Below are 13,271 nucleotides of genomic sequence, written 5' to 3' on the forward strand. Positions count from 1 at the left end.
TTCTTGTTGACAAAAAATCCGATCATCAAGCTTAACTCTAAACGAGAAAATTAATAAAAGTCATTAAAAATGATCTTCGCTCTAACAGGCAAAATTTAAAATAAAAAATCTAATTATTGGGTCCATGTATCGATCTCCAACCCGCTAACAGCGAGTATAGAGAGCATAACAAATGGTGACCATTGATATTTACTCCTGGTTGAAGTTATGCAATAACTGAGACTCTCTCATTCCTATTTATTTAAACTCAAATTAAATTAAGTTACGAGTACGAAATTCCCAAGCCTTAAACGCTTTGACTTGGTTTTTTTTTTTTCTTTGATTATATTGCAAAATGTTGGGGGTTTTTCCCAATTCTCTATCTATTTCATCTCCCTCTTTCACATATACGGGAGGTAAAAATATGCAACATTGTTTCATATTTTGTTCCCACACATACAGGAGGTAAAATGTGCAACATTGTTTCATATTTTGCCTCGCTTATATTTAAACGCTTACATATACATTGACTTTCCCAATTCTCTGTCTATCGCTCCCTCTCTCACATATATAGGAGGCTAAATATGCAACATTGTTTCATATTTTGCTTCCCACACATACTGGAGATAAAAAATCCAACTTTGTTTCATATTTTGTCTTGCCTATATTTAAACACTTATATGTATGTGTGTTTTTTGATGACAATAATACCATGATTTCATTTAGACTTATGATTTCATTTAGACTTACTCTAAATTTGGTTCAGCCTAACATTTTGGATATTATTTTTGTTGTTTTGACCCACTGTGCAGTGCATTTAATCTCCGTTAAAAATCTGTGACGTATTAAGTACTGGTGGCGTGCTCATCAAATCCCTTCAATATACAAGTATTTAGAAGAATCAAGGTATTGAATGTATTCCAGCATCAAGATGCTCCTCAACCATACCCCACCTCACATTTGAATCCCCCTCTCCCACCATAGTATGGTCAACACTAACGCCACATGCATATTATACTCAAGCTGTGTAATAACAACAAAGGGCAAGATCTCATATGAACAAAGAAATATTCTTTCTCTTCTTCTATTAACGATTTGTTTATATTAAATGTAAACAAATTGCCTAAATGCTCGTTGACAAAAAATCAAATTTTTGGTCAATGTATCGATCACCAGTACGCTAACATGGAGTAAAACAATAGACAGAATTTGTACGAATCATTTCATGGTCACTTAATGTTTACTCTTGGGTTTTTGTTGCAATATGAGAAACTCTGACATTCATCTCAACTCATAGCGTTATGAAATTCAAAAGACGAACGAACCTGACCATCATCAATAATTTCACAAACTTGTGAAATTAATTGGGTATACATTGAATCTTATTTAAGATTATTTGCTTTTTATACGAAATTTGTCAACTGACCACCATCAATAATTTCACAATATTGTGAAATTAATTATGCATACAGATGTTAAGTTATGAACATGAATGAACATGCTCACAGAGAGACTGGCAGACGGACGGAAAAATCCTCTTTGATTATGATCATGATTCGACATGCTTACGGACAGACATATATTGAAATGTATTTTGTTTACATTAGCGATCAAATGTGGTTCTCTCTCAACTTCTCGGTCTGGCTCCCTCCCACACATATACAGGTTAAATGTGTTTCTCTCCTGAAATCAAGGTCTGGCTCCCTCCCACACATATACAGGTTAAATGTGGCTCTCTAGATATCCTCCACTAAATCATTTGTTTGACTCCAACTGACTCGCACAGTGGTTCAAATCGACAAAAATTTCATCTTTTAGCTGGTCTTTATCCTAACTATCTGGAGATACATACATGTAAATGGGTAAATGTATAACCGTCTATTAGTTTACTCTCTCTCTCTCTCTCTCTCTTATTTTAGTTTTCACATATGTTCTCTAATGCCATACATTTGTTTGAATAAAACTCTCTCGCACAATAGGTCTGTTCGGGTAAAAATTGCTTCTTAGGGCTGGTCTTTATCCTAACTCTCACATTGGGGACCCCATATTTCATGATTCAACGTAATATTTTTAAATTTAAGCGGTAAATGTGGCAACCCTAATATTTTTGGAGGTAATATTTTTGAGACACCCTAATATTTTGTATATATTTATGCTATGTTTACATTTAAGATCTCTCCAAATACTCTCTCGATCTAGTGATCTCTCTCTCTTGTTCTCTCTCTCTCACACACACACTCTCTCACACACACACACACACACACTCTCTCTCACACACACACACACAATCTCTCTCTCTCTCTCTCTCTCACACACACACACACACAGCCTGCACAGTGGGCCGAATAGGCAAAAAAGGCGCTTTTGTGGTCTGGAATGCCCATTACCCCTCTACTTTGGTGGCCTCAATAACCCACAGAAATGACTGAAATTTGGAATTTATTCTTCGTTGAAAGTATGCAATTTTCCACCTGAAATTTGTTGGTGTAGGTCAAAGTCTGCATATAGCCCCCACGGAAAAGTACCTCCCGATTTTCGGTATTTTGAAAGTTGTGGTCTCTCTATCCCACCAAAATGGTTAAACTTTACTATTTAGTTTTCCACGGGAGTATGAAGTATTCCAGAAGAGATTTATCGGTATAGGCTCACGTATTCATATAACTCCTATGGTATTTTGAAGCTTGTGGTCTCAATATCGCACCGAAATTGCAAAAATTGGTTTTTACTCTTCGTTATGGGTATAAAACTTTCCACCTGAAATTTGTCCACGGCCTTAAATAGCCCACATAGAACCGTACCTCAGGATTTTCGTTATTTTGAAGGTTGCGGACTCAATATGAATTCAAAATGGCTAAAATTTGGTACAAAACTTCCCACCTGAATTTTGTCGGTATAGGTTCACGACTTCATATAGCCCTCATATGATGGCCTCAATATCCTACCGAAATGGCTGAAATTTAGAATTTATTGCTCGTTGGAGGTATGCAATTTTCCACCTGAAATTTTTTGGTATAGTTCCAAGACTGCATATAGCCCCCATAGAACGGTACCTCCAGACTTTCGGTATTTTGAAAGTTGTGGCCTCTATATCCCACCGAAATCGCTGAAAATTGGTTTTTAGTCTTCGGGTACAAAACTTTCCACCTGGGTACAAAACTTTCCACCTGAAATTTGTTGGTATAGTTTCACGTCTTCGTATAGGACCCATAGAACGGTTCCGCCGATTTTATTGAAGCTTGTGCACTCAATTTTCCACCGAAATCTCTAAAATTTGGTTTATAGTCTTGGTTGTGGGTATAAAACTTCCCACCTGAAATTTGTCGGTATAGGTCCACGTCTTCATAAAGGTCCCACTGAACGGTACCTCCCGTTTTTCTGTATTTTAAAGGTGGTGACCTCAATATCCCACCGAAATGGCTGAAATTTGTAAACTAAATGTCACATTTTACTTCTATGCAACTCATGGTGGAGGGTATAAAAATTCGGCATGAGCGAACTTAACGCCGTTCTTACTTGTTTAAATTACTCACTTATCGTTCTTTATTTATTTACTAGCAGACCCCGGTCCACGTTGCTGATTTCAAGAAAATAGGTTCAGAAGTTTTTGTAGAAAAGATTACAATTGAAAAACGTGGGCGTGGTCAAATTTTCTTTGCATAAAAACCCATGTCGGGGTATGGCGCACATTCTACAGAAAGAGTTATCGAAATCGGCCCAGCCGTTCTCAACTAATGCCATTACCAACTTTTTTTATTTATATAGATTTATTTGTTAAACTTGCGAAAGGTCCAAAGAAAAATATATAAAATATAATAGAAGTTCTCATTGCGGTCTGTGTAGATGGTTTCAATGAAAAGAACATGACACTACAAGAAGAAAACATGAGCAAAAAATCCATGAATAAACAAACATTGTAAGTAAATGTGCACCTCCAAAGAATACACAAAAACAAATAAAAAAGTCATAAGTTCGGCCAGGCCGAACTTGTTATACCGTCCACCACGAGTTGTATAGAAGTAAAATGGAACAATTAGTTTCCTTTCGTTTATGAAGAAGACTAAATACCAAATTTTAGCAACTTCGGTAAAACAATGTGGCTAACCTTCAGAATACCGAAATTCGGGAGGTACAGTTCCATGGAGGCTATATCAAATTTCTGGCGGAATGTTTTTAGACTCAAAGAAGACTAAATACCAAATTTTCGATATCTCGGTAAAACATTCAAAATACTGATTTTCGGTAGAGATTCGCTTCTATGGGGGATATAGAAACCCACGGACCTATACTGATAACTCTCTTCTGGAATATTTTATAACCCAATGGAAGACTAAATAATAAAATGTCAGTCTTTCGCTGGTATATTGACGTCACAACCTTCAGAATTATGAAAATCGGGAGGTACCGTTCCATAGGGGCTATATCGAAACGTAGACATTAGGCCGGGGCGATCTGTGTGGAAGGAAAAATACCTTAATGGGCCCTTCGCGTTTCTGATTCCTGGGATTGAACTGAACAAAAAAGTCTACTGGACCATATGTCTACCGCGAAAATCGAGCCTCCCGATTTTTTTATTGGCGTTGTTTGGATGGATATACACAAACAAACAGTCAAACCATTGAGATTTGCGACCCAACACAAAGGCCAAAATTATAGCTAACACAATAAGTAAGAACTCTCTAGTACATCGCGAATGCGATAATAATTGTATTGGTATGAATCAACCACTATAATTGTGCCATTTATTAACCGATTTGAACAAATAATAGCTTATTCGGAAGATATTATTCACCCCTTTAATAGGAAAAAGGATCAATAGAAATCCGTAGTGAAAAAAGAAGATATGCCAGTTTAAATTTGAAAATGTAAGAAACCCAGATTTTCACTACTTTTACCGTTATAAAATAATAAAACGAAGTGATCCAACCGAACCAAAAGTATTTTCGTTGCCCATGGACGCCAACACGATAGAATTTTGTAACAGAACGCTTGAATATTTTTCTAGTCAACTTTTGTAGCACAATGTTATTTATCAATATTTGCCGACAAATGTTCACTTTATCAAGGCCAAAACAGCCTGAAGGAGCATTCCAATAATTTCGCGATGTACTATAGACTTCTTAATTATTGTGTTGGCTACAATTTTTGCGTTGGGTCGCAAATCTCAATGGTTTGGCTGTTATATGCCAAAATATCCAAAAACGCCAATAAAAAACTTAAAGTCAAAATCGGGAGGCTCGATTAGTAGACTTTTTTGCTCAGTTCAATCCCAAGAATCAGAAACGCGAAGGGCCCATTAAGGTTTTCAAATCGCCCCGGCCTAGTAGACATATACCGACGAATTTCAATCAGAAAGGCTTTTACCTCCAACAAACACTAAATACCAAATTTCAACCATTTCGGTGGGTTGCTGTGGCCACAACCTTCAAAATAACGAAAATCGGGAGGTACCGTTCTATGGGGGCAATATGCAAGCGTGGACCTATACCGACAAATTTCAAAATCAAAACAAAATCGGGAGGTACGTTATATGGGGGCTATAAGAAGGCGTGGCCCTATACCGACAAATTTCTGGGGGAAAGTTTTATACTCCCAACGAAGACTAAGTACCAAATCTCGGTAACTTCGGTGTGACAATGAGGCTAAGACCTTCAAAATACCGAAAATACCGAAAACGGTAACTTTGCCTGGGCCTCTGTGGTAGAGCTGGCAAAGCATCGATATTCCCAACATTAGATATTTTCGATATAATGTTTTAAAATATCGATTGCTATCGATATTATCGTTAAGTTGTCATGGCCATTAATTTGGAGATGAAAATGGCGGAAATGTCAATGATTTTCTTGAAATTATGCAAAAGTAGTTCACAGAAATGTAAAGGAGAATAAACAACTCCTTTTATTTTATAAAAATGTAAAAAAATACATTTTATTTTACCGAAAAATGTGTACGTCTGACTACGGACTTACTCTTTCTTACACTCATATAACCGAAAAGCAGCGAAATTTCTATTTTTTTCAAGGAATTTTAGGTTTGGGATTTTTGTTCCGATAATATCGATAGGCAAAACTATCTATCGATATTGAATTTTTAAAAAATAATCGATTTTATCGGTAGTGCCATCGATTTTTTGCCAGCTCTACTCTGAGGGTATTGCCCGTAAAACCAGTATCGCTGATATTGTCTACAATCCCTCCAGCAACGAATTGGTCCGTACCAAGTCTTTGGTAAAGAACACCATTGTTGTCATTGATGCTACTCCCTTCCGTCAATGGTATGAATCCCATTACATTTTGCCGTTGGGCCGTAAACGTAACCCCAAACAACAACAAATGAAAGATGACAACGATGTCCTTACCAAGAAGCGCGGCGAAAAGACCATGAAGAATTACTTGGAGCGTCAAAAGTACACCAAGGTTGAACAAGCTTTGGAGGATCAATTCGTTTATGGTCGTCTCTTAGCTTGCGTCTCATCTCGTCCCTTCCAATGCGGTCGTGCCGATGGTTATATTTTGGAAGGTAAAGAATTGGAATTCTATCTTAAGAAAATCAATTCCAAGAAATAAACAATTTATTTGTCTTATTATTAAAACATTATTTTTTAAAAGTACAATTTTTTAATTGTACTCTCCCCTTTTACACGGTATGCCTTAACCAAATTTAAATGGATGGTGCTTACACCTGGGAAGTTTTTGCAGATTCTGAAACTGCAATGCTCATAGATAAGAAATATCAAGAAACAAAAAAATCGCCGGGGGGATTTTGAAATAAATCGCGATTTAAGTTTACATTTTTAGGGGTTCTTTATGTGTTCACGATTTTGCTTGGAAACCGCTAGTCCTATGTAAATGGGCCTAAACAAAATGTTGTAGCTGTGAAAATTCTCCACAAGATTGGCCTCTATGATATTTTCGTAGGTTTTACCGTTTTTGATATATAGAAGTTCAGATGGAGACAATGCACTGGCTGTATCGCCTCCTTATAAAACAATGCTCAGTGCCCCTTAACTAACTTTTGATGAAAACCGCTAACACATAGGAAGATTTCACGGATTCTGAAACAGCAATGTTCATAGATAAGAAATATAAACAAAATACAGAAAAAATCGCCGGAGGGATTTTTAAATAAATCGCGATCAAAACTCTCAATTTTAGGTTTTTTTTTTTTGTTTTCACTATTTTGCTTGGAAGCGGCAAGTCGTATCGAAATGAGTCTAAAGAAAATGTTGTAGCTATGAAAATTCTCTACAAGACTGACCTTCAGGCTTTTTCATAGGTTTTACCATTTTTGAGATATAGAGGTTCAGTTAAAATTTTTAGGTTTTTATCTTAAGTCTTCAAGATTTTGCTTGAAAACCGCAAGTTATATCAAAATGGGACTAAAGAAAATGTTGAAGCTGCGAAAATTGTCTACAAGATTGTATGATCTATTTTTTCCTAGGTTGTAACGTTTGCAAGATATATACGTTTAATTTGGGAAATTGCAGTAATGACATTGTTTTATAAGGAGGCGATACAGTCAGTGCATTGTCTCAATTTGGACTTCTATATCTCAAAAACGGTAAAACCTACGAAAATATCATACAGGCCAATCTTTATGCCCATTTACATAGGACTCGCGGTTTCCAAGCAAAATCGTGAAAACCTAAAGAACCTCTAAAAATTTGAACTTAAATCGCGATTTATTTGAAAATCCCTCCGGCGATTTGTTGTTTCTTGATATTTCTCATCTATGAGCAGTGCAGTTTCAGAATCTGTAAAAACTTCCCAGGTGTAAGCACCTTCCATTTAAAATTAGTTAAGAGGCACCGTGTTTATTTTTAAACCATTGTATTAGAAGAGAGGGAATGCTACTCTAAATGAGAGGAGTGCTGCTGGTGTTATAAAAGAGCATTTGACAAAGTAATAAAACACACATAAAACTACATGGGTTACGTTTTATAGCAACAAAAAAAAAAAAAAAACGGGTGGTACCGTTCTATGGGGGCTATATCAAAACGTGGACCGATATTGCCTATTTGCAATACCAAATATCCTAGGAGTAATAGAATATTCTATACCAAACTATATACCAAACTCTATTTTAAACATTGTGATATGGTTATATTGACTTAGAAATTTATCCTGATCAAAAATGTTTATACTTTATATAGACGCCTCCAAACAATAGTATGCTAAGTCGAATTAGCATGTTTTCAAGTTCTTTACATTTTTATATTTAACGTCCTTTAACTTAAATTCTGTCAAATTTTGGTAATGATCGGACAATCCGAACAGAAGTTATAAACAAATATTTACTTAGCATAGTACTGAAGGTCAAAGAAATTTCCAAACTTTTAGAGCTTGTCCTGCAAAACACGCTTTTCAGAATAAGCAAACTATTATTTGGAGGTGTCGAACGTCCTTTAACTTAAATTCTGTCTAATTTTGGTAATGATCGGTCAATCCGAACAGAAGTTATAAACAAATATTGACTTAGCATAGTACTGAAGTTCAAAAAAATTTCCAAACTTTGAGAGCTTCTCCTGCAAAACTCACCTTTTAGACTTCACATACTATTATTTGGAGGTGTCGATATGGTCTCTGTTGAATATTTTGATGTGTTAAAAACGAAATGACAAATTTAATTATACCCTCCATATTATGGTGGAATGTGTAAAAAGTAAATTACTTGAATTTTAATATTTTTGTTACTGTATAGTCGGCGACGGCATCAATACCTTAGATATACTCAATGGAATCAGTGATGAGGCTGTGTCACCTTTCGCATCCGATTCTTTGTCAAAAGATATCCTATATGGCGAAGGGATGAATGCCTTGGCCAAAACTAGAAGGCTACGACACAGCACCGGAGTTCATGATGAATGTTGTCGCAAATCTTGTACCATTAATGAAATGAAATCTTACTGTCTATAAATTATGATAGAATCGCAAGAAAACAAAAGTTTTGTTATAAATTCATGTTAATGTCAAATAAAATAATCACATAGCACAGTGGATCCACCCATTGGCCAAAAATAGAAAAATGAATGTCAAAATTTTGGTACAACATCTGGCAACTCCGAAAGCTATGACATGGACCTTTTTAAAAATATATAAATTTTTGTTTCATTCGAGTGCGATCTTCTTAAGAATAGCTTCAAAAGTTGGAACATTTGACTAATATTTTTTGTTGTGAGTACAACCTATATTTTAAGTGCAAGCAAATATATTCAAAATATCGCGAAACTAATGCGTATAGCAAAATATTATAGTGGATTTTGAAGGAGGAGGTAATAGCTTAATTTTCATTAAATAATAGTGTTTTACCGTGTTGTGGAATTCTAGGTATCTGCATATTTTCTTAGTGTATTTTGTAATGCCCATTTGATCATATACTTTAATTTGACGTAAGGTTTTAGTCATGATGCCCACCAGCGCCCACCTCGGGAATAATTTTCCAAAGTAGGTCATGGGTTTAAGATTTTTCAGTATTAAAATCAGCTGCCATCTAGTGCCAGACTATAAATGGTGGGCCGCTGACAAAAGCTGGCCTAGAATAGGGTTTCTATGGATATATTGGCGTATAACTCTGTTATCTGACCACGTACATTAACATAATTGGTATCAGTGGCAAGATGAAAAAATCTTCTTCCAAATTTGTCTTACGTTGGCGGTGCGTGCCTTCCAGGAAGAACGCTATAAGATCTATATTAAAAATTTTACCAATTTATAGACAAAAATGTTGATTTTTTTAATCCGCTAAATTGGTTGGATTTTATGTTGTTTTGGAGATTGTTTTGTTTCTCCAAGCCTATTTTTGCATCATAAGATAATCGCGACCTCTGTTCATGTCATTTTGTATTAACAGCATAAAACAATTCTTATCGTATACCCCCTCCAGAGGGGAAAGGGGGGAGAATGTTACGCTCGTGGTTTCTTAAAACACTTTTCGCAGCAGCACAATGCTATAACCAGCGCATTAGCTTGATATTTACACGGGAAATATTTTTGGCCACTTTCTCCATATAAGTGGATCCACTGTGCATAGGCTATAATAAAGAACATTTACAAGACTACGTGTGTAAGTGTACGTAAAACATTTTTATGTTTAAATAAAAATAAATATTGTACTCCTTTTGCATTTGGTTCATTTATGTTTATTTTATAAGGGTAAGTAGTAAAAAGTTGTTGTAATTCCTTAGGCATCCCTTGCATGATGACAGAGAAGCCACTCCCACAGCCGATATGTCTGATGAGTTGCGTAGCTAACAACGAAACTTGTCACATAATTTGCTGGTTGTGCGGGTTGGAATCGTCGGCTTTCCTTTTCACTTACAAAAAATCTTTTGTCATTAAGCTCAAATCCAACGAGAAAGCTAATAAAAATTAACATTAAAACAAGTGCGCCAAGGCTATAGTCGGGTCGGGGCCGACTATGTGATAGCCTACACCACAAACCCTGTGCATAAAGTTTTGACTGGTAAAATTCAAAATATTAAAATTGGGATAGGTTAGTGCCTTAGTTCTGAATGTCTTCATTAATACAGGTCAATTCTGTTGTAAGGCACTTAAGTGCAACGTCAGTACAACTCACATAAACAAATGGAAAGTGGGATGTACGCCAAACATCAATAGGCTTCTTTCTTTGTGAGACCCCCATCAACCCCCAAAATTTCGTGAGGATCCGATCAAAATTCCGACCTGTAGTGTGATTGCACCAAAAATGGAAAAAGGGATACATTACCGACTATTGCGATATTTCTATTGTTTGACCTCCTATGACCTATGACAACCTACTTCACATCGTTGTAAAGGTGATATTTTCTACTTTCCTTGCCAGGTTTTGCTTTCGATATCGATACCTCTTACAGAAGAGAGATATTCGCTTTGAAATAAAACGTTGGTCTTTTCTCCAAATAATTTTTTTTCACATTCCGAACCCTGAATAATATTCGACCATTACCAAAATCAATAGGTGTTTTCCTATGTAGCACCCATTTCCAATCGGATTGAGACACCTATGTAGCACCCATTAGCACCCAAATTTTCGGGACGATCCAATCAAACTTACGACGTGTAGCGTGATTACAAAAAAATTAAAAAATGGGATGTATTACCAACTATTGCGATATCTCTGTTATTTGGCCACCTACGCCAATAGACTTTGCATCATTGTAAATATGGGATTTTCTACTTTCATAGTAAGACTTTGTTTTTGAAAGGTCCGCAACTAAAGCTGTGATTTTCGTCATTATTATTAAAATCCCAAAAATGAAATGTTGGGTTCTATTAGCGGCTATTGCGATATCTTCGTGGTTTGACCACCTACGACAACCTACGTTACATCGTTGTAAAGGTAATATTTTCTACTTTCATTAGCAGGTTTTGCTTTTGATATATCCCAACTTAAAATACCCTCCACACATAGAGGTGTAGGGTATAATGATCTTCGCCCTAACAGACAAAATTTCAAAATAAAACAAGTAAAAACCGCGTTAAATTTGGCCGGGCAGAGTTTTTATGCCCTCCACCACCAACTGTTTTGAAGTGAATAAGAACAATTAGTTTTCTTTCCTTTATGAAGTACTAAGCTCTTCCTCTTATTACAGGAGTAGTATATCCCAATTGATAAAACTCCCTTCAAAAGAGATCAATTTAAACAGTTTTCCGAACAACACAAAAATATTACCGGCTAGACTTAAACCTGGTAAATATGTTCACTTTGTTTGCGAGTAAGTTTAAATATTATTCTTCTATCGTTTATTAACACAAAAATCCAATTAACGACCAATTCGGTAGAAAAATATGACTAAAATCTTCAAAAAACCTTAAATGGTGGCTGCGCTTATATTGTACCTATATAAATGTCTGGCGAAGACTTAATGACAATTTTCAGTTATTTTGGCTAAAACATTCAAAACACCGAAAATCGGAGCGTACCTTCCTATGAGGCTATGATACTAAATACCAAATTTAAAACATTCGGTGGGATATTAGAGCCAAAATCATTAAAATACCAAACATTTGGAGGGCAGATTCACTGGGCCTATATGAAGACGTGGAGCAATACCGAAAAATTTCATTTGGAAACTTCTATACCCCCAACGAAGACTTAGTACCTAATTTCGGGAAATCGGGAGGCACTGTTCTATGGGGGATATATGAAGATGTGGACTTATTCACAAAATTTTCAGATGGAAAGTTTTACACCCCCAACAAAGACTAAATACCAAATTTCAGGCATTTCATTAGATTATTGACAACAACCTTCATAATACAGAAAATCGGTGGGTCGCTATAGAGACTATATGAATATACCCACAACATTCAGGTGGAAAGTTGTATACCCCCATCGAAGACCAAATACCACATTTCAAGCATTTCGGTGGGATATTGAGGCCACAACCTTCAACCTTCGAAAATCGGGAGGTGGCTATATAAAAACGTGAATCTATACTGACAAATTTAAGGTGGCAATTTTTGTACCCCCAACTAAATTTCAAATTTCACCCATTTCGGTGTGATAATGGGGATAAAAGCTTCAAAGTTCGGAAAATCGGGAAGTACCGTTCTACGGGGGCTATATGAAAACGTGGACCTATACCGACAAAATTCAGATGGAAAGTGCAAAAAAAAAACTGTATTAGGGTCTTGGAATTTGATGAAAATCGATGCTTAGAGCTCCAAAAAATATTTATGTAAAGAAATCGGTAGAAACAATTTATGCAGTCAAAATTTTATACTGAATTATGTTAAAATTTTCAAGACTACAATAAAATTACAAAAAAGTCAAATTTGATAGGTTTATGTGTCGGAAACAGAGGAATTATAGTAAAGATAACTCACATTTCTACCTGTGCAATCCAAAAATTGATATTATATTTCAGGAAAATGAATGCAAATAGATGGGTTCCACCCAGTTTCGTTGGCTGTGGACATCTCTATAGGCCCAAAAAAATAAAGAAAATATCACCGCTGAACGCTCTAAGCATCGATTTCCATCAAATTCCAAGACCCTAATACAAATTTTTGCACAATTTTTGTTGGCAATCACCATTCACGGCCTTTATTTATAATTATAGATAGTCTTTTGTAAAATTTTACCACATCTGACAAAGGTTTATGTAAATTATTAGGATGGTTCCATCCTGGTGAACCATTAAACATGCTAATATTTTGACACTTTTTCAGCGAGTAAAAATTTCGTTATAAAGCATACGTGAAACACGTTAGGTATTGAAAATATCGGCCACTATATACTCCACATGTCCACAAGAATATAATTTAAAATTCCCCTTCTATCGTCAGATATAA

At 35.7% G+C, this 13,271-nt stretch overlaps 1 protein-coding gene across 1 annotated transcript in view; it reads left to right on the forward strand.

Moving 5' to 3' along the window:
* The window catches only part of LOC141392254 (small ribosomal subunit protein eS8-like), a 30,390-nt gene extending 23,848 nt beyond the window's left edge, over window positions 1-6,542 (forward strand). Inside the window, exons 2-3 of the mRNA XM_073965205.1 lie at window positions 5,624-5,676; window positions 6,126-6,542. Coding sequence (XP_073821306.1) covers window positions 5,624-5,676; window positions 6,126-6,542 — 470 coding nt within the window. The remainder of the gene's footprint in view (window positions 1-5,623; window positions 5,677-6,125) is intronic.
* Window positions 6,543-13,271: the final 6,729 nt, after the last annotated feature.

The sequence above is a fragment of the Musca autumnalis genome, unplaced genomic scaffold (genome assembly GCF_047663935.1).
Source record: "Musca autumnalis isolate F117 unplaced genomic scaffold, ASM4766393v1 scaffold_2, whole genome shotgun sequence".
Lineage (NCBI taxonomy): Eukaryota > Metazoa > Arthropoda > Insecta > Diptera > Muscidae > Musca > Musca autumnalis.